The 22389-nt window shown below is 39.3% G+C and overlaps 1 protein-coding gene across 1 annotated transcript; it reads right to left on the reverse strand.

Moving 5' to 3' along the window:
• Window positions 1–1052: 1052 nt before the first annotated feature.
• Window positions 1053–20319, reverse strand: LOC140229962 (GA-binding protein alpha chain-like). The gene is made up of 11 exons (XM_072310162.1): window positions 20288–20319; window positions 14913–15043; window positions 13053–13200; window positions 12024–12108; window positions 11094–11174; window positions 9933–10052; window positions 8210–8413; window positions 6870–6917; window positions 4066–4188; window positions 2885–3077; window positions 1053–1502 (listed from the first exon to the last, which is right to left on the reverse strand). Exons 2-11 carry the CDS (start codon window positions 14987–14989, stop codon window positions 1310–1312), a joined length of 1272 nt encoding a protein of 423 aa, XP_072166263.1. The 5' UTR covers window positions 14990–15043; window positions 20288–20319; the 3' UTR covers window positions 1053–1309.
• Between the last annotated feature and the right edge of the window lie 2070 nt (window positions 20320–22389).

Here is a 22389-nt window from a genome sequence, read left to right on the forward strand (position 1 = left end):
CCTCCGCGTGATGTCATAAGTTGGCATCCAGCCTCTCCTGCGCTTTTAGACATGGTAGCATGGGGATTAATGGAACAGGAAATGCTAGCCCAGTTCGGATTTATATGAGAATCCCCACAATGAGTTGTGTACAGCTTTATCTCTGATCTCAATGTAAGCACATGCACAGCGGGAGAATCTTGACTGGAGTCGACCATTACCAGTGAGTGTATGCTTCAGTGCACGTATTTAGTGACCGGTGCTATTCATGGTTATGTAATTCTCCATATCGCATTTAGCTATAAAAGAACCAACTAATTTAATCGGCGTATTTTGGAGCGATTTGCAGTCAACCCCACTTCCGGTTGCAGCTATCGCTCCGCGTGCTATTATGCAAGCATGCACACTGCGTGCAGCGGCGCGACTAGCGTCCCACACACTTATTCATCGTGTACAATTTTGCCATAGGCTTCTTGTGTGGAGAACTTACACAAATCTGTATATGTGGGACTGTAATAGAGATCGTCGCGTGCAATGAAAAGATCGTACACATGGGTCAATTTTCAACTATTTTATCTAAGTCAAAATAGTAAAATAAGAAGTGAAAACATTCAGATTAGGGATTTCAACATCTCTGAATTCTGTGAAGGGGTATAGTTTCAGTAATGTCGGCCTCATAAATGATCTGAAGAATAGATGAACACGGCACATTCAGTGCAGCAGTTGTAACTGTGTACTCAGCACTAGCAGCAGTGCAATGGGCCTCTAGTTCGCCGGGGGCAGCGGGGCAGGTGTCGGGAGCAATAGTTCTTGAATCTTTCGCGATCATCCATGATTAATAGCTTTTAGAAAGACACTTGCTGAAAAGGTAAAATTTGCGTGACCGATGTTGAGCAGACGCTACCGATGCAAGTGAAACTGTGCGTTGGCGTGCAGTGCATTGCGGTGCAGTGCATTGCGTACGTAACGCGTTGGCGATAACCGGAAGTTAAGCTGACTGCATAAAAGCCAGGATGTTGGTTGCGCAATGCATTCTGGGACGATATTTTGCTATATGCGATATGGAGAATTACCTCGATGGGCAGCGAATAAAGTGGGCCACCCACAAATCCCCACGCTACGGGGTCTTTAACACGCTCAACATGAGCAGCAAGCCACGGATGTACAGTGGAAGTATTGCTTGTGAGTTAAGTGCCAAGTACCTGAAGGACGGCACATCCTCGATGATCGACAAATGATGGCGGGCAGCCAATCAGCCGTGCCGGACTGCACGACTTTGTCGAGGGGGAATGACGGTCGACAAAAGAGTACCACGCGCACACAGCCACCACTACCCACTCGTGATTACGACTGTGCTTGCCACGACATCCTCATCCCCTTGCGCCCTCTTCTCCCGACATTCTGTGACCAGTCTGTTCAGTTCTGCCGCTGTATATCCCAGCAGGCTCTTCAGGTCACACACAAACTTGTAGACAAACCTCTGGCCATGCACCTTGGCAATCATGTCACCATCGTAGTAATACCTGTAGTGGAAACATTGTAAAGAATTTGTTCATATTACCCGAATGTTACACTCCCAAGTTCACAAATACAGAAATATCAAGGCCAGGATTATGTTTCAACAAAATAATCCATGACAAATTTTATTAGCTTTTTGTCATTCAATGTTCTACAATAAATCACATCATTCACTCAATTTCCTTTACAAACTTGTAACATTTAAACTTGTATAGCCTGATATATTTAACAGTGTTCATTCATGTATGACAACTCCTTGCCAGTCTCGCGACTGTGGTCAGTTGTTGACCATGTTGCTGACGCTCCCAGAGTGGCTTCCAATTAGTCGTTCACACTCTATGATATGACACTCGTCATAATACTAGCCGTCAGCCACATTGCGCCGGGCAGAGACTGGCCAAAAGCTCTCTGGTTGAACCAGAGGCACAGAAAATCTCTAAAACAAACAATCAATGTAGGCAGAATGGATGCAGGTCCCAAAGCCCTGGCAGTATTTAAAGCAAATATCATAATAACCCAAATTTTAATGGGGTTATGCTAAATATTTTTTGGAAAGAGCAGTGTACTGTGACTGTCCAAAGGGAAAACATGCAAAATTAAGGAAAACAAGTACAACAAGAAACATGTTTAGTCACTTAGGCCCGAATTCACGAAGGTGGTACAAATGAAACCATGGTTTAAACCATGGACAAAATCTATGGAGCGCCAAGTGTCGCATGGAATATTTCGTTACGAAATCAGTCATTTCGTCAATGAAATGATTATTTTGTAACGAAATGACAACGTTTGGTAACTAAATGAACACTTCGTCCACGAAATGATAATTTCATTAACGAAACGGTCATTTTGTCGACGAAATGACCAATTTCGTAACGAAATATTCCGTGCGACACTTGGCACTCCACAGTTTTTGTCCATGGTTTAAACCATGGTTTCATTTGTACCACCTTCGTGAATTCGGGCCTAAGTGACTAAACATGTTTCTTGTTGTACTTGAATTCGGGCCTTAATGTTGCACATTGTCTCACTCCACGTGCACAGGCTATCATGAACAGAGTAAAATCATACATTTGAGTAACCCAGGACACGATCATCCTGGGTGAGTTACACCAGGGCTCCACACAAACTTTTATTTTTGGTGGCCCAAAGGCAAACATCCGACCTTTTTTTGGTGGCCCAACCAGGCCACCAAATTCTTCCTTTCTGAAATTTTGGTGGCCCGAAGTGCGTTTTTGGTGGCCCTGGGCCACCGGGCCACCGTTAGTGTCGAGCCCTGGTTACACCAATCAGTCCTGAATTGTTGAAAAAAAAGAAATAGTCACAATATTACATAAAGAACTTCTATAAAAAGTTGCAAAATTTAAGGAGAGACAAAAGTAACACTTGCCTCAGTGCTCTGCTAAGCTTTTCATAATTCATGGACGGCTTGTTCTTCCTCTCTCCCCACTTTTGGGCCACCAGCTCGGGATCGTTGAGGCGGAACTCCCCATCGGTTCCGACCCAGGAGATGCAGTCCAGCGAGTCCTTGTCGGTCAGCAGCTCCAGGAGGAACTGCCACAGCTGGATCTGACCGTTATTTCCTGTGGGGCAACAAGGAAACTCTGTAGCATGGATGGTTTCATGACAATTTCTCCCATGAAATATCTACACACTGTAAAGTCATATATAAATTTTATCCACAAACATACTGTATAAGCTGTTATTTTCGCGAATTTCGTGAATCACAGTTGGAACACAAATTTAACAACATGCAAAAAATGTCACCATATGCTAAGGTAGTACAACATGTAGTGCGCTTATAGAGGCCTCTGTGTCAATTCGGGAAAACAACATCTTGCGAAACTGTCAGTGACCTCCTCATTCACAAAAATATCTGTTCGCCAAAATAACAGTGTATACAGTACTGCTAACCCTAATCATATCCTCACATCAAACTAAACCTCAAACCCATCACAACCCTAGATTAGGATTCGGGTTTATAGGGTTAGGGTCAGGGTTAGGTTTAGGATTAGGATTAGAGTTAGGGTCAGGGGAAGGATCTGGGTAATTTTCCAGTGGGTAGTTGTCCTAGAACTTCATAATCATTTGATTTCTTGGTTCTGAGGACACTTTGAGAGTGAAAGAAAACAAACTCTGAGGTGATGGTGAAGACAGGGGGCCAATGTGGTTGTCACTGATATCATGAATACACATGAAACTTCAAAACTTCCCAGCAATTTCATTAGCACTTACATTTGCGATCGTAGAGTACAGTAATGAATGGAGAGAAGTACAGTGGACTCCCATTATAATGAAGTCCTCGGGACCGACAGTTTTCTTTCGTTATATCGAAATTTCGTTATAACCTAACAAATAAACAATAAAAATACATAGAGTGGATAATGTTGCGGCCTGAATTTTCACTTCATTGTAACCGGAATTTTATTATAACGGGAATGCACTGTATGTGTGAACAGTCTTGTCGGGATCAGGGCTAATTGCTAATATTTTTGCATGGTGCTAAATTCGCGAATAGCACCCAGCACGCAAACAATAAAAACCCTGCCAATTATACGGCGCACACAGTACCTGTCCTGTTCCCGGGGGAGTACTTGTCGTCTATGCTGTAACTTCGTGGTCGTCGAGCTGCAGCACTCGTTTTCGCTCTGGCAGACGTCAACACTTCACCATTCTCAGACTCTGTGACGGACTCTGTCAGGTGGAGACAACAATCAGCAAAATAAAAAGGTGTTGATGTAAAATTCTTGGCATCTACTTAGTTGAAATACATGTATCTATGTATCTATATATATATATATATATATATATATATATATATATATATATATATATATATATATATATACACTTTAGCTAAGAGGGCAAATGAGAAATATTAGTCTTTCCAACAACAACAACAACAAAAAAGAATATCAAAAAGGAGGTTGAATTCTACAGCAAACAGCAAGACAGAATAACTGACATTCTAAAAGGTAGACTGGCATGACCCATGGGATGACCCATCCTGGAGTCCCACTTGCACGAGTGCAAACTCGCCGTTCATGAATGTATATAATACTTCAGATAAATCACCTGACCATGACATTAAAAATCACAGAGATGCAATTGGTACAGGGGAGAGGTGCAGTTTTGCACCATGGTAGGTCCTGTTTAAAAAGCTAAACAAACTGAACTAATTTTCTACTTTCATGTCGCGTTTGATTGAAACCTATATGCAGTGGGGACATAGTCTTGTCAACAAGATTTTCCTTCTCTTCCATGCTCTTATCTTTATCTCTTTAATTTCTATGTGCAAGATGTGAATGTCTGCAGCATAGTTTTGTAAATGTGACCCGCTACAACAAAAGGATCCTAAAGTCGCTGACGGCTGAGCCGAGAAAATCCAATTTGAAGTCACATCATCAAAATTGGCCAAAACAATAGAATTTCTGTTTTTGGCATAATTTTGTAATCTAATGTTTTGTCTATCATCTGCCAAAATTTCGAAGCTAAATGGTCAAAGGAAAGGCAAGAAATAAGCGTTTTTCTGGGCATGATTTTCCGACTTTCAACGGAACAGAAATGTGTCCGAGGATTTGGATTTAGCGCCGCTGCTAAACTCCGCCCCAAGCAACGAGGGAGTAATCTTATTGGCCAGTGCGCGGCATCCTGATTACTGATTGGTCGTGCGGACCACTGGCACTATGCTTGAATGAACATCGCAGAGGTCGCTAGGAGCATACCTTCTATTGTCAAGCGGTGAAAACTGTCTCGCCTCACCTTGATCATGGTAGTGTCGGAAGGAAAACTTTGAAACTTCGAAAACCTAGAAGGCGTTTTTCTCGAAACTCTGATTTCCACAACCACTTGACATATGCTAATAAATTCATCAATATCTCCTCAACCGAGTACTTTTATGAGTTGTGCTATGTATGAAATTAAAGTAGAAGAGTAAAGAAATAATGTCATGCCATTTTCAGAAAATTGTCCTCCCCCGACTTTCGGATCCTTTTGTTGTAGCGGGTCACAAATAATCTGCATGTATAGAAGCTCCAACATCATGTAAACCAAGATCTCATTAAGGACCATGCACTTGCTATTAAATATGAGTCATGTGCAGCTACTCTTATCCTTGGCACACAGCCATGTGTTGCTGCAGGGGTCAACATAAGTTTATTTTTTCCATGAGGGGCTAAAAGAAACAATAGTTTAAGTGGAGCTACCTTGTACTGGAGGGGGTGGGGGGGTTGGTTCACAAGAATTGGCCAGTGCGTCAGTATGTGTGTCATTTGGGGAGTGCGTGCGCTGCTGGTGCAATGTTTTAAACACAGCATGTGTGTGAAGGTCAAGTGCCAAGGGCTAGGTGGGGCTTGGTGTCAATGTGTACAAATGTATATTCTGTCATCCTGCTATAATTCCTGCCAAGTCTAGTGAAAATTTGACCACTCATGTTCAAGAAGATAAAAATGTGAAAACTGGGTCAAGACCCCCCCCCCCACACACACACACACACATACACACACACAAACACACACTTAGACGGGAAGAATACATAATGACCCCTTCATTTTGGGACTTTCGAGCCCCAGAGGGACTTGATGCCCGTGTTCAGATATTATCACTGAAGGGAACGCTAGCTATCATTTTCGGTGAAAATCTATTATGGGGTTTCGAAGAAAAAACTAAAATTGGCTCGGGTGAGATAAAAAGGGTTCTGCGAAATGAAAGGGTTCACGAAGAAGCCATGAATAAAAGGTTTGTTGCAATTGGTCTGCAAAGTAAAAGGTTTTCAAAGGTACAGAGGTACTGAGAATGAAATGGCTACAGATATGTTTCTACAAGATGAAAGGGTTTTCAAACGTTTTGAGAATGAAAGGATTATCAAGAAGGCTTCTGCCAACAGGAAGACTTTACAAAGGAACTTTAAATGAAAAGGTTATGCAAACTGTTCTGCAAAATGAGAGGTCTTAAAAAGATTCTGCAAATCAAATGAATATTAAGAGGTTCTACAAAATAAAAGGGTTTCAAAAAGTTGTCAATGTGAAAGAGTCTACAAGGGAATTGAAAATATAAGCGTTATAAAAATGGTTTTGAAAGAGGAAAGGCACGGTGCCCATTTTTTTAAACATAGATATTCTCATAGCACCTGTCAAGTTTGAAGAAATGTTGACTATGCACTTTGAAAATGTGAAAATTGGGCCCCAATTTCATATGCCCCAAGGGCCCCCAAGAGGGGCACCACGATATGTTTGTACATAATGCATGATGCAAGATGCACACCAGACAATGGATGATCCCTATGGCTCACTTGAGCCTTTGGTTGACACCAGCTAAAAAATATATTAATGAATCAACAAGTGAAAAAAAAAATACCAAAGAATATACAGACATACCTTCTGCTCCAACTGCTATAGCAGTAGCCCCACACTGATGAGGAAGAGCTGAAATAGGACGTTGAGAAAATAATGTCACATAAATGGTCACACCCTGTATCAATATCGACAGATAGGCCATATTATATTTTCTCTCAACAAATCTCTCCTTTGCAATGTGATATCAAGCATTTATATCTATCTTACACATGGAATTACGTGTGGAATATCTTAAAGGGATGGTGCAGTTTTGGTTGATATAGGTACTCAGATTTGGAACATTTGAGAGACGATAAGAAACGACTTTTGAAATGTTACAGAGCATACAATTCTATGATGAATTCAATTTTTTATGAAAATGGGGTTTGGGAATGGCTGAGATATCAACAAAGTCAACAAAGAGGTCCTAATCAAAGGTGAGTGTCATCTTATATTAGTATCTCTTTGTCTCTGGCCACCTCCGCCAGTTTAAAACCAATTTTCATCAAGTAAAATAAACTTTGAATTCCTCTAAAAATTGCATGTTTAGGAATTTTTCAAAAAAGGTTTTTACTGTCTCACAAAAAAAGTTGGAAACTTGTAGTCCCATCTCAACCAAAATTATACAATTCCTCTAATATGCAGATATATATGTATGCGTGAAAGCTGACAGCAAAAATACTGTGAGAAAGCATGCTTGTGGTATGCTTTAAGCCTAGGGTGCCAATCTCTGCAAATGAAACACATACTCCTCCACACTAAAAGATATAATTTGAAGACAAAAATGAATGCGTGGATATAAATAACAAGTGTAATAAGCACGCAAAATTAAATTTCAAACACAATTTTTTTTTCTTCAGACTGCAGCTGCTTCCTTTATTTTTTTATTTTTTTGAATAAAGAAAACTTCAGTTTATAGGTGTAAAAACTCAGAGGTAAGCAGTAATGTTAACCCATTGAGGACAAGCTGATTTGCTACAGCACACATTTCCCATAGAGACCTGCCCGTGTATTGACCGATTCGGGTTCGTTGAGGGCAGCAGACATTTTATGGCACTGGGCGCAGCCATGAGCTCAAATTGCGGTGTCTCAGCCGACCCCCCCTGCTCTCCCTCACCCCCCGGGCAACATGTTTATCGCGCACTTGTAACAAAGGTTCGCGCACTAAGCATGCATTCGCGCACTCAGTACGAGACGCCCATTGGCTAAAGCCGTTTTTCATTCTGCGCGCGTGCTAATGTAGGGAGAGGGTTGGGGAGTGGGAAGGGGGGGGGGTCGGCTGAGACACCGCGTAATGGCGCTGCCCATGCCAAAAATACACATAGCGCGTCACAGAATCGGTCAATACTTGGGGACTGGGACTCAGCGAGTTAATGACATACTTCTCTTGAGGAGCTCAAGATGGGTCCAGAAGAGCTCCGCGCTCTCCTTGGGGAGCCGGGCGAGGAACTCCTCCTTGGTCAGCTGGCACATCTCCGCCCCCGACATCCGGATGTTCTTCACCTGATGGAGGGCCTCCGTGGCGAACTGACCGGACGCCCAGACCAGCCAGTGCCTGGTGTCTTCTTCTGTCCACATCTCTGGGTCTATTACGGAGGCAGAATGGAAATTGCAATACAACATTATTAGCACTGGTAGTATTATCCTTCTTTTTTTTTCTCTCTTTTTTTTTTTTTTGTAAACTCCTTTCTAAGAGGACTGCAAAAGTGGATATTTCCACACATGTAATTTCTTCTCCTTCTTTCTTTTTTTTTTTCACTTAAGATGAACTTCCCATGTTTTTAATTCTGCAGAATCACGGCATTAATTACTGGAATATTGTGGCATGAAAAAATATTTACGTGCTCTTATTTTTGTGCTAGCTTCTAGTTGCATGATATGTACAAATATTTCCAATTTTACAGTAAATGAGATAAGGGATATTAGAACTTTCATAATTCTATACTGTTTCGGTTCTTGTACTCCACCTTTCATCGCAATAATTCTGGTAATCCTCTTCTCTCAATCTGCAGAGTATTTGGGTATGATTTTCAAAAATTCATTCATGAAGCCCACGAAAGGTAGACAGACAAAGTGGTCTTAATAGGCAGGTGGCCTTTATGAACAATTGGTTACTGAAAGAGATATGACTGCATCTTTATCTGTAGGAAAGGAAAGGAAAGGTCTAATAAATAGCAGTTTTTCATTTGACTAAATTCTATCTTGATGGGTAATTGAAAGTAATCGTATCTGGAATGCAACATGGAGACATCATTCATTGTGACATTAGCTCACTAGTCTCACTTCGGGAGAGTACATCACAGAAGCTCGAATTGATATATCTGTAGTACATCAACTCTCCCCTTTCATATGGGAATGGTACTTGTTTGGAGGAGAAAGAGAGTACATGTATGTATATGAAATGTAGAAACAGTAATTTGAACTACATCTGTTAATCAAACATCACATCTTACTTTGACTGGATTGTAATTATTCAAAAAATCTCCAAAATTTTTATCAAGAAATTTACTTTGCAGAAGTAATCTGAAGCACTCAGTGGCATTTGTTACTTTCAGGGGAATGGAACATGACATGACAGAGCTCATCCTCAATAATTACTATTGTGCACAACACAGGGTCTCGTAGTAGATTCCCAGGTTCTAGTTGCACATCTCTGATGGAAGATACTTTTTTTAATAATTCATACTTTTTTTTCACGTTTACACAGCATTAATTTTTTTTTTTTTTTTAATTCATACATCTTCACATTCAAACACCTTAGCTTAATTTCCAATAAGGTAAGGTTCCCATTGAGCTCTCAAAGAAAAGTTGGAAGTGAAAGTCCACTCAAAGAGAATGTTGTGGTTACATAATTGTGAAGTTTCACACATTCCTGCACAATAATGATGTCAATCTCCATTATAGACACACACACACACACACACACACAAAAGATTTTTCAAGCCTTGTTTATAGCCCTTTAAGTCTCCCAGTGTAACTGTAAAATCTGGAGACTTTTCTATCCATGATCCAACTTTCATAGAACTCTGCATTGATTTGTATTTGACTGGACTACTCTCATCAGAGTTAACTTGAACTTATGGTGGATTCTCCCTTTAAGTTTACCATAGGGCATGGACAGCCTGTCTTGCTCTTCCCTGTAGTTGCTGCAGACAATCCACCTGGTGGCGTGCTCCTCCTCTCCTCCAATCTTGACCACCTCCTCCTCCATGCTCTCCACAGGGACTGGCAGAGTATTAAGGATGCAAGAGACAATATTATTAACAGGCCACTCCCATTTTAACCACCACCTCAGGACTATTACAAAGTTAAGGATGCAAGAGGCAATATTATGTACAGGCCACTCCCCTTTTAACCACCACCTCAGGACTATTACAAAGTTAAGGATGCAAGAGGCAATATTATGTACAGGCCACTCCCCTTTTAACCAAGTCCTCATAACTATAACAAAGTTAAGGATACAAGAGGCAATATTATGTACAGGCCACTCCCCTTTTAACCAAGTCCTCATAACTATAACAAAGTTAAGGATACAAGAGGCAATATTATGTACAGGCCATTCCCCTTGTAACCACCTCCTCAGGACTACAACAAAGTTAAGGGTGCAAGAGGCAATATTATGTACAGGACATGCCCCTTTTAACCAAGTCCTCTGGACTATAACAAAGTTAAGGATGACAGGAGGCAAAATTATGCACAGGCCACTCCCCTTTCAACCAAGTCTTCACGACTACAACAAAGTTAAGGATGCAAGGAGCAATATTACGTACAGGCCACTCCCCTTCTAACCAAGTCCTAAGAACTATAACAAAGTCCTCATGACCAGCAGTTCTCCTTCGTTAATATCAAACATTACATGATAATTCTCATTTCATTGGAACAAAATTTGGTTTTAATCATGTTCATTTTAACACGTGTTTCCTGTAGGGAGGGGAGAGGGAAATATGTCTTGTATTCAAAATAGCTCTTTTGTAGAATGGTGATATGGATCCTAACCAAATGATATTTGTTTCGGTACCTTTCATTCATTTTTGACAGTATGTCTACAGCTAAATAAGGTAACAATTGTCTCGTATAATATGGCATTCTTCTGTTAAAGTACTCACTGTGAAACAGATTCTATGAGATTTAAAACCAAACAACTTTTGTCTTTTTGAAATAAATATCTGAACTGAAACTCACTTTGTGGCAATTCTACATGTTCAATATATCCACTATTCTCAAAAACTTAAAACAACCAAGACATACTCCTGGTCTATAACTTACCTTCATCTGTCACCATGGGAACCTCTACTGTTTCTATAATTGGCTTGACAATGTCTACGATATTTAGGCGAGGCTTCACACCTGCAAGAGAAGAGGGACAAATCCATAAACATTACAAGTCTGACAGATGAATCTTAATTTTGATATTGATTCCTATGACAGGTTCTACTATGGATGCATTAGGCTATGTTGGCAACTAGAGACTCTGTGTTGCTGACATATCCCACTCACAATGCGAAAATGACATTTTAGCCATTTTCACATCTTGACATCATCAGCATTTTGATCTGAGAAAGGTGCTTTAAGAGAGTGAAAAAAAGTGCATACCTTGAACTCAGACAAGTTTCAACAAAACTAACTGACCATACCTGGAATTTCTTCAAATTCTTATCACGCAATAAGGCTTAAGCTGCAACAATGCTATACAAAAAGTGACTATGCAAAGGAAAGACATGAAAGTAGTAGACCAATTGTGTAGGTGCTTGAAGACAAAACTGGCATCTGCAATGAAATATCCAGTGACATTTTCATGAGTCAAAATGTTCAAATAAGGGACTCAACATCAGGAGATGACTATTTGAGACATGAATAACCACACAGTGACATGGTTCTGTTGCTACATGTACACTGGTACTTTAATGGCAATAACACAGTGCATTACCACACTGGTTCTTCACAGGACAACCCTACCATTATCTTCCAGCTCTTCATTTTGTTGCGGTGCATTTGTTGTTGTTGGTTGTTTTGTTGTTGTTGGTTTTTTGTTTTTTTGGGGGGGGTGGTTGGGGGAGGGGTTGCCATGCTTATGTAATTTTTAATTGCATATGACAATGCACTGCACTCAACAGTAACGGAAATGCTTTCTTCTAGTCAAGGCAAGTGAAATTGCTATAAATGAAGGTGGATGGAAGAAATGGTTGATTACTTTACCTTGGTTTGAAATGACCTGGATGCTGAATTGGACCACACCATCTGCTGATATTCCCTGCTCCAACAAACTCTTCTCTTCAATCAGCTGTAAGAAAATGCAATATACTGAGTGCCACCTTACCATGTCTATTTAGAGGGCAACACATATTATAAGCGCAATAATGATAAGACTAGATATCTACAATGACACATGGAATACCCGGTACACCATCCTCTTTTAAACCCTTCTCTTATTCTCAAATATCCTTGAAATGCCACCTTCATCACATAATTTGGCCTGTGAATAGCAATAATTCAAATGTCTACATCAAGTCAACAAATTCCTGAATCCGTGCAAATGTGATTGCAGTGCCAAAATGAGAACCAGATGCATTGCATGCCATGCTCAGCAGCTAAAACTACACATACCTTTTGAGCAGGTTATCTTCAACAAAAATAGAAAAAGAAATGTGTTGATTCCTTGCCTTCTGAGGGGGCTCTGCAACGGCATGCACTAAAACCTGCAGATGGCTCAAGCTACTTAATTTTTCTCTATCTGCATTCAACATACTTTCTATCTATGATAGTATTTTAAGCATATGTCATTTCGAGATCATACAATGTACTTTTCAAACTCATAGACGCTTTTAGTCTTTATGAACTGAACTGGATGAGAATTGTTTATGCAGCTGTCTGAAATGAGAATGCATTATTGACTTTCAAATAAAATCTGCTACACTATTCCTTTGACAGCTACGTATGATCATCCTTCTGTACTTTCTCTGACACAAAGGATGAGCACCATTTGTATACTACACTGATACTGTCTTGCTCGCATTTCTGACACTTTGCAAACAAAATTAGGCCAACATCTTGGTAAAACTGTCTGGCTTGTGAACTGACTTATAGAGAAAAATTGGTCACACAACTCAGTTGTGGTACATGTTTTACTTTCATCTATACATTGCAAAGGCATTGGAAATGGCATAGGTGTTTGCTACCAAAAACTTAAGCATTTCCACATGAGTCCCACATTCATGTTGTACTCACCGTAGCAGCGTTCTGGAGATACATCTCATGCTCATCTAGACTGCACTGTAGCCTTTGTTCAAGCATCTTTTTCAGTGTTGTCAAAGGCTGGGCAATGTCCATCATTTGTGTAATCACATTTTGAGATGCAAGAGTAACATTGACAGCACTGTGAAGAAAGAGAGACAAAAATTAAAAAATATATATATATGGATGCCTGATTTAGGCTTCTTTTAGGCTGTTATGAATATTTTGTAAAGGTACATTTTATCACACCACTATAACCAGTAATAAATACACGTACATAAATGCATAAATGCATACACACAAACACAAAAGGCTAATCTCAAATCAGACTGACTGGTGATTGGAGAACAGCATGTAATACATCAAACAGCTTTAAATATACAACTGAACATACGGGCAGCTCCAATTTAGTCAATATAGTTTTATATCGCCTAGGTGTTCCACTAGCATGTAAAGTATGCACAACAACAAAAAAAGGAAAAGAAACAAAACTGCAAATTAAAGAATATTAAAACCAGGCATATATCAAAGCCTTTGGATGTGCTATGTGAAGTATACAAAGTGGTAGTACACAACCCACTTCTTGGAATAAGTCAATATCTTATTGTGAATAAAACAGTAACTAGGCCATTTGGGCACCGAGTGAAATAAACATCGTTACGTAGCATTAATTAGCAAGTTACAAAAAATAATAAAAATACCTGACTATTACACTTATCAAAAGTACTGGTATCTAAAATTTCAAAAGCTCAAATGAACAGCAGACCAATGATACTGTTGACCAATGTTAGAACATTATGATGAACAAAATGATGACAGTAAGAACATTACAAATTAATGAACTGCCATAACACAACCACAATTATCCTATTTGATAAAAACCATTCATCGTGATATGGTGATTTCCAATTCAATACTAGGCCTACATCTGATAGACAAATTTTGACGTCACAAACGAGGAAACATTATTACCCCACACAGAAGAAGTGAAGGGTTTGTTCGCAAAAACAGATAAGTCCATTTTTAAAGATTTTGAAATACGGTCTCTGTCATAAAGTACAAAATAATACCTTTTAAATGATATATTGGTCATTACATATAAAGGTACTTTTTTGAAGTTATGGTCAAAAGAAGCAAAAATGTTCTTATTATTTTCTTTATTTTTCTTGACCTTTAATTGCAAATATCTCCATTTGGCAAATATGGACTTATCGGTTTTTGCAAACAAACTCTTCAAGTGTACAGTGCACTCCCGTTACAACGAACACGGTTATAACGAAATTTCGTTATAACGAAATAAAACGTCTGGTCCCAAAATTATCGCCATTAAAGTCTATGGTACAAAATTCGCTGATAACGAACACGGGTATAGCGAAATTTTCGTTATAACGAAGCCTTTTCCGAGCACCACTGACAAAGAAAAACAAAAGAAATGTGCTCCGTTACAACGAAATTAGGATCGCTTCCGAAAATACATAGCGGAACAAGCATTTATAGCATCTCTGCTTGGGCGAACGCGTCACATCACTGTGTGTTCGCTTGGTGTGTCACGCACAGTTTCAGAGGGGAACTTGCGTTATTGTAATACAATAATCTGAAATTGAATTTACTATTTGTTTTATTGTTAACATAGCTTTCCAGTATATGACGAGTATTCAACAAACAGAATATGATATATGCGTGGCTTCCTTGTTTTCGTTATTGTATTAACTGTTCGGTTATAACGAAATTTCGTTATAACGAAAGAAAACTGCCGGTCCCAAGCATTTCGTTATAACGGGAGTGCACTGTACATACGCTGGCACTGGAAACAAAGCAATGCAACTACAACAGTATGATGGATCTCAAACAAACCTTGATACATCACTTTTGGTCCTTTTGCTTTTCCCCTTCTTGGAAGGCGTCTCAACGCCTCCACCTGCTCGCTTCATTATGACTCCCAGGGATGCTTTCTAGCAGTTATTGAAGACTACAGAAAGGAGGTCCTGTGTGCGAAAAGATCACGTGACAACAAAAACAAGCAAACACAGTGTCACAAATTATCACAAAACTGTTGAAAATGGAGAAAGGTTGCCAGCAAAATACATTCAAACACAACTGCAATAGATGATACATTCTTGTTACCTTCTTTAGATTACAATTTTCATCTTAAATGAATATCAATTGACAATCATCATTATCATTGGCATTCTCAAATGACAACATGAGAGTGATCAACAAGGCAGAGTAATGATGTAGAGTAGATGTACTACTGAGTAGTACATCAATAAAGACTAAAATCAACAAGAATTTATAAACAGAAATTCACTTACAAAGATGTTTGTCAAAATTGTTACCCGTCAGTCAAATTTCAAAGTTCTGAAATCTAGTGTAAGTTGAACTGTGACAGGGTTTTTTGTTTGTTCGTTTGTTTGTTTTTGTGTTTTTGCTTGTGTGTTTCTTGAATATGCTTGCATGATATTAAATAGCCCAGTCTACTTAATCTTTAGAACTTGACCTTTCATCTATTTTCTGTCACTTTCACTCCTTGGTTATTGCATTTCACCGTAACAGTCACATTGTGGTCATGAAGACTGTTGTTCACTGTGCATTATAATACATTTTCTTTTTCAGCAGAATGGAATACTGTCCAATAATCACTCAATCACTTCCCCTTATGACCAAGATCTGAATAGACCTATGCTGAATGATTGTCAACGGGCACGTTTAAACTCCACTTGCAAATGCAGAATCAGCCTTTAGAAACTCTGATCCAAAATGCCATTCATGGGGGTACTGATTATACTCAATTTTGTCGAGCTTGAGAAAAAGCCAATTTTGCACTGTGCGTTGTTGAAAAACTAAAAACCCCTATTGTAGTGACTTGTTCAGCACACCAGTCTACTTCATTTGAACTGGATGCATTGGGATGACATCAGGGGGGTGTTTCATCAACGCTTGTCAGCGCCGACAACTGTCGGCGCTGACCAATTTCAGCAAAATCCTTGGTTTTGATTGGCTGAGATGCTCTGGTCACTGACTGTTACTATGATGATTCAAGTTGTCAGCGCCGACAAACATTGATGAAATGCTTGTCGGCGCCGACAACTGTCGGCGCTGACCAATTTCAGCAAAATCCTTGGTTTTGATTGGCTGAGATGCTCTGGTCACTGACTGTTACTATGGTATGGTGATTCAAGTTGTCAGCGCCGCGCCGACAAACGTTGATGAAACACCCCCCAGAATACACATCTTTATACATGATTTTGCATAAATATGCTTCCCCACTAACTTAGAGAGATTTCACTGATTGTTAACAGTACTGGGGGGCGTTTCATCAACGAGTTCGTCGGAGGTTTTCACCGACAAATCTGCTATCAGCCAATCAGACGCAAGGATTTCAGTAGCTTTTAACAGTTGTCGGTGTAAATCACTGACAAAAAGTTTCATGAAACACCCCCCTGGTTGAGGTATTCCTAAGTGAGATAATGAGAAACCTCTTATGATATATGAAAGAGCATGTAATTTTAAGAAGGATTCGTTTATTTGATGAAATTTGGTTTTCAACGGGCTGAGATACCTAATAAAGTTATAATAATAAAAGGCGACAGGCCACACCTTTTATTAGAATCTCTTTGTTTCACATTGTTTTTGGATATCTTAGCCATTTCAAAACCAATTTTCATCAAATAAACTTTTGACTCCCCTTAGAATTGCATGCTCTTTAACATCTCATAGAGTGGTTTCTGAATACAGTATCTCACAAAATTAAAGGCTAAATCCTCACCTCAACCAGAAGTGTTCAGTCCCTTTAACATGATTTGTATTTCTGCTACTGTAAAAGTGGAAATTTTCGCGGTGTTGAAATTTTCGCGCATTTCGCGCAACCAGAAACTAGCGCGAATATTTTTGCTTGCCATACGTTCCTGTGCGTGATGTCTTGATTCCGCGGCATTAAAAACACGCGAAACTCTTCTGACCCGGCCTAGCGCGAAAAATTAGTCCCGCGAAAATATCCACTTTTACAGTACTTGATAAGTGCAATGAGAGAGAATTGGCAGTCATAAACGCACCTCTTTGTGCATTTGAAATCATCATTCATATAAAAATTAGTCGGGATGCAAAGTCTTTTTAACTACAGTCTACACAACACATTTCAAAAGCCTGATTATGACCCAAAAAAATTTGATGATAATAACAATAATAATAGCTAGTTTTTATGAAGTGCATTCCACACTTGTTAAGTATCCCAGTGCACTTTACAAACTGTCATTACCCTGGTCGCTGGATACATCATTTCCAACCAGCACTGACAGTGCTCACTCTCCACTCTTAGGGGAGCAATCCAGCCATGCAGTCACAGTCATTTTACAGTCCCACACGTGCTGATCAACCAAGATAACAGGTAAGGTAACCTTTCTTATCCTGACGGGTACCCATTCATACTCCTGGGTGGAGTGCAGCAATGTGGACAAAGTGCCTTGCTGAAGGGTGAACGTGTGTCGGGCTTCGCATAGGTTCAAACCAACGAACCTGAATGCACCACACTCAGTCATTCAGAGACGAGCGCTCTTATTGTCCACTCAGCTGCAACACCTCCACCTACTGCAAAAATGCTCTTTTGAATTATCAAGTCTAGACTCTAGACCCAGTCTAAACTCTAATTTATAACTAGAGTAACACCCCCAATTTTCGGACACTTAAGCTTTTTTGCAGTATTTGTTCAACTCAAATAATACTCTACAAAATTATATCTATGACAATGTATGTTAAATATATCACCCTACTTTTTCCCAATATTGGTTTTGTTATATACATCATAAAATTTCACAGAATCCCCAAATATTATTACCTTATCAATTCCCCAAAATTCGGACAGCCTCTCCAAAATTCGGACATGCGCGTAATGTCAATGCGCATACAAGGCCGCTGAAAAATGAGCGCGCGCCATACCTTGTTGGCACAAGGTTGCATCAGGGACGTTGCGGCGCCCTTTCGTGTCCGAATTTTGGAGACTCTGCACTTGCATTCAGGCCCTGTACATTTATTCACTGCATCGGCACGTACAGAGATTTTGTTTTTCTTTTGTGTTTTTGAGGATACCATCACACTCGGAGCTTGTGATAAGCGAAAAATTTCGCAACAGAATGGCATAATTTTTCAATTTTCAGCGCTTTTTCAGCGACCCCGATTCTTTACACGGGTCATAATTTGCGCTCACTTTGGAAAAGTTGTGGCAATTCTGCATTTTTGATGGCAAAATTTGGGATTTTAGATGGATTTTTGGAGGTGACTCGGGCACTTTCCTGTGGTGAACGGGTGTGCTGTGCCAGTATGTGAAACGAAGTGATATGCATGTGTTGTGACAGTAGAATTTGCTGGCTTGTGAAGGGTGATAAGCATCCAGATTTTGGAGGCCGGCCGAAAATTGGGGCTTTACTCTAGGTCTAGATTCTAGTCTAAACTTAGATGTAGACCCAAATGCAAGCTGCCCATATACCACAACATCATCCAAAATTCAACTGCCTGCCAGCCCTGCTACATACTGCACACAGTCTAACTTGGTCTTTGGCATGGCACAGGAGGCCGAACCTTGTTGGTGCCAGAGCCAACGGATACATTTAGAAAGCTCATTGTTTGGGTTGTAGTACAACTTGTAGGGGCAAGCACGGTATTACCGAACGCATGGTATTACCGGACACGCACATTTTTGTGTACTAATGACATTCTGTACGCGCGAGACTTCGTAGATTAGCCTCACAGAACTTTGTGTGGACCGAAATCGCAAAAAACGCCACATAAAAATGTAAAAACACGAAAAAATTCACATTTTACCTCAAGTTTATAGTTGAGTGACCCGCACCTCGAGATAGCTAATATTTATGCATGTTTGAATCACATTTCGCGACTGAAATTCTATGAAATCCCACTCACATACAGGAAAAATGCTGAAGATTCCAATAGAACCAAAAGTTCACTGATCGATATCAGAAATTTGTAGCTATCGCCCTCAAACGCGAACGATGCGAATAGTTGTGCGCTAAGGGGCCCGCAACTCATCACCCGCGTGTGCAGCTCCCATAGACAAAGCATGTAAACTAGAAGTAGAGTCTAACCAGTTGTCGATTTTTTCACAAGGTTTTATTCTGTGAACTGTTCGAAATGTTCAAGACAGACATTTTACCGTAAAATACGAAATTTTAGCCTCATTTGCCAATTTTTTCTTTGTCATCCGCTCAGTGATAATGTGTACGATGATTTGTGGGATAAATTGTGATTCTTGTGCAAGGATTAGGTGCGAAAGATGTCGATTATTTCATTGCGAAAATCGTGTCCGGTAATACAATGCGATTTTGCACCGCGCAAAAAGACAACTTTTGTAGAGGGTTATGTTTGAAGCATATTTTCTAAAAACTGGAGTGAACAATTGACATCAGTTGGCTGAATTCGTAATTTCCAGGAGTCTGTGAATAAGTGATGTTATTTTTAGCCCAAATTTCATCCTCTGAGTATGGAATTCAAAGCCATGAAAGAAAGCGTCCGGTAATTGGATGTGCCACCCTACCATCAACATCATTCACCAGTGTTAACAATATCTAAAAAATAGCTCCACGCCACGTTGGACTCACACTGCGAGTGAGCTCAAGCTCCTTTCTGACTGAGCTTTCATATAAATTTAAAACCACCACGCCACGGCATTCTTTTGTTAAAATTGTGTACTGCTTAATAAAAAGATGGTTTCTACTCAAACAGTCAACAGAGAAGCACAGAACCACGAGAACAGAGAATCTACGACCTGAACTCAATAATCAGATGGCGCACGCACTGCGATCCCATCGCTCGCCCCAGCAGTTAAACGGCTACGGCCTGGGGAATCTACGTACGTCTGTACCGAGACTTTAGATCTAGATAGCTTGTTAGACTCTACCTGAGTTGTTATCAAATAAACTACCTTGTTGAACGTCCGTAGACATGTGTCTATACAGTGTACGTATTTACCAAGTCCTTTTGTTTTCAAAGTCAATACAGAGATGCCAATAAGTGGGACTGTGCAATGTGACAGTGTAGCTCTTTCCTCTTCTTCAGTCAGCGCAACGCAATCTCAACAGTATTAAACAAGCTTTTATGGGCTTAGTTAGGACGTTTAAGGCGAAGCTTCTTTGCATGAAATGAAAGGACAGGAATTTGTGCTATACTCTACCCAGACTAGTTTTGCTAAGAACATCCCAAATTCTGAATCACATACTCACGGCCAACAGTTGTTTCCCTTCAAATTCGGCTAAGCATCCACAGCAGGCCGGTACTGCACAGCTTTTACCTCGGCCTCATCTACAGCCCCCCCCCCCCCATATCCCACCAACCCCCCCCCCCCCCCTTGTTCCAGGCCAGTAATACAAGCCCCCACTCTCCACCGGCTGTGACGGCACCCCTTACATACACATCGGGTCACCTGGCCTATAAATCTCGCTTATTTTCATCTAATGGCTGGAATCTAAAAATACATCGAATATATTTCATAATGGTAGAATATTGATTAGACATGCTTGCATCCTACATAAGACAGTAATGAGATCAAGATTTCGCTTCCTCTTCCACATGGCTGGATTAGTTCTTCGCCTGAACCTGACAACCTGACAACTATGATTACGGTCATATTGAGGAATATGAAGAATAAACCACCTGAATGGATGGATTTATTATATTTTTTTTTTCTTTTTGTATGTTGGGAAGATTTTAGGTTTTTAATTCTAAGAACTTATTATGCATATTCAGGGGAAAATAATATGTTATTGTGTGGGGTTTTTTTTCTTCAAAATATTAACTTTGATCCCTAAAGAAGATAATGGTAAGTATTACTTGAAAATTGGCGACTAATTTCTTTGCTGAATGTAATAAATAAATTACCGTCTGGATGTATTGCAAATCGAATTAAAAAGGCTTTGCCGTTCGTGATCACCGTGCCAGAAGTGAAAATCAGAAAGGGTTTTTATCAGATAGATTTATCGGAGAGAATATTCGCCGTTATGATTTGATTTTATGTATATATACACAGAATCTGATGTCAAGGATATTCCAGCATTGTTATTGTTGACTGATTTTGAAAAACATTTTGATTCAATCTCTTCCGAGTTTACAGAAAAGGAATGTCATTTTTTAAATATTGGTCCCTCAATAATTTCTTGGATAGATATTTTATATGCTGATGCTTTTTTTTTCTGCTCAGATTAATGTTGTTGTTTTTCGGTGTGTTTTTTAATAAGAGATTTAGGATAGAAAGGGGTTGCAGGCAAGGCGACCCTCGTTCTCCTTATATATTTTTGTTGTGTAGTGAAATATTGAATTTGATGATTTCCAGACCTTATTCATTTGAAGGGATAAAAACGATAGGATTGTTCAATATGCTGATGATACACCGTTACCATTAAATGGTGCTGGCAGAGAATGGTTTATATATAGCAATGAATATTTTTATGATAGATTTGCAAATATATCTGGTTTAAAAATCAATAAAATAAAACAAAACTTATATGGATAGGAAAATGTAAGAATTAAGAAGATAAAAATGGGGGAAATGTTGCCTGAAAGGAATAGGCTTCAGTGACTTTATGAGGGAGGTTTTAAGTATTTGAGTACACATTTTCTTTTTTTTTCTTTTTTTTTTCCTGATTTTTAGAGAACTGTTCAATATAATTATTATTATGAAAAAATAGAAGTGATTAGGAAACAAATAAACTCTTAACGTAAACGCTCTTTAACGGCGCTTGGTAGAGTTGTAGTAATCAAGTCATTGTTGTTATCAAAATTGAATTTTTATCTTTACCAAGTCCAAAAGATAACTTTTTGAATGAGATAAATGATAGGTTTTATAGTAATATGGGAAAGGAAGCCTAATAAAATAAACAGAATTCAAATGTCCTTAGACGTATACACAATTGAGTGAACATATACGCACATGGTTACAGTATAATGATATCATGTATTAGGCGATTGCTATTTACAACGGATAAATGGTCAGAAAAATTATTGAGTTCTTACTTCAGACCTATCAATTAGATAGAACCTCGGAAATATCTTTTTTTTTATTTGAACAAGCCTCACATACCTCTAATCCTTTTTTGAAAGAAATACTTACAGCTATCATACGGTGATTCACTTTCGGTTTATTGTTATGATTTCCAGTGCCATTCTTTGTCGAAAAATAATATGATTACTGTAAGGAACTTCTTTTATGTGTCGGTTTAAACGAAAGTGATATTTAAAAAAAAAAAAAAAGGAATTCCGTTTTGTTAATTATTCTTTAGATGAAAAAGGAAATATATTATCATTCACTGCTCTAAAGAGGAAATTATGA

The sequence above is a fragment of the Diadema setosum genome, chromosome 6, assembly GCF_964275005.1.
Source record: "Diadema setosum chromosome 6, eeDiaSeto1, whole genome shotgun sequence".
Lineage (NCBI taxonomy): Eukaryota > Metazoa > Echinodermata > Echinoidea > Diadematoida > Diadematidae > Diadema > Diadema setosum.

Excerpts from the sequence above, each read along its gene's own strand:
- LOC140229962 (XM_072310162.1), bottom strand. The coding sequence starts at position 14,989 with ATGAAGCGAGCAGGTGGAGGCGTTGAGACGCCTTCCAAGAAGGGGAAA. Across the intron at positions 11,175-12,023 it reads CCAGGTCATTTCAAACCAAG|GTGTGAAGCCTCGCCTAAAT; the intron begins GTAAAGTAATCA and ends CTTCTCTTGCAG. Across the intron at positions 4,189-6,869 it reads TATAGCAGTTGGAGCAGAAG|AGTCCGTCACAGAGTCTGAG; the intron begins GTATGTCTGTAT and ends TCCACCTGACAG.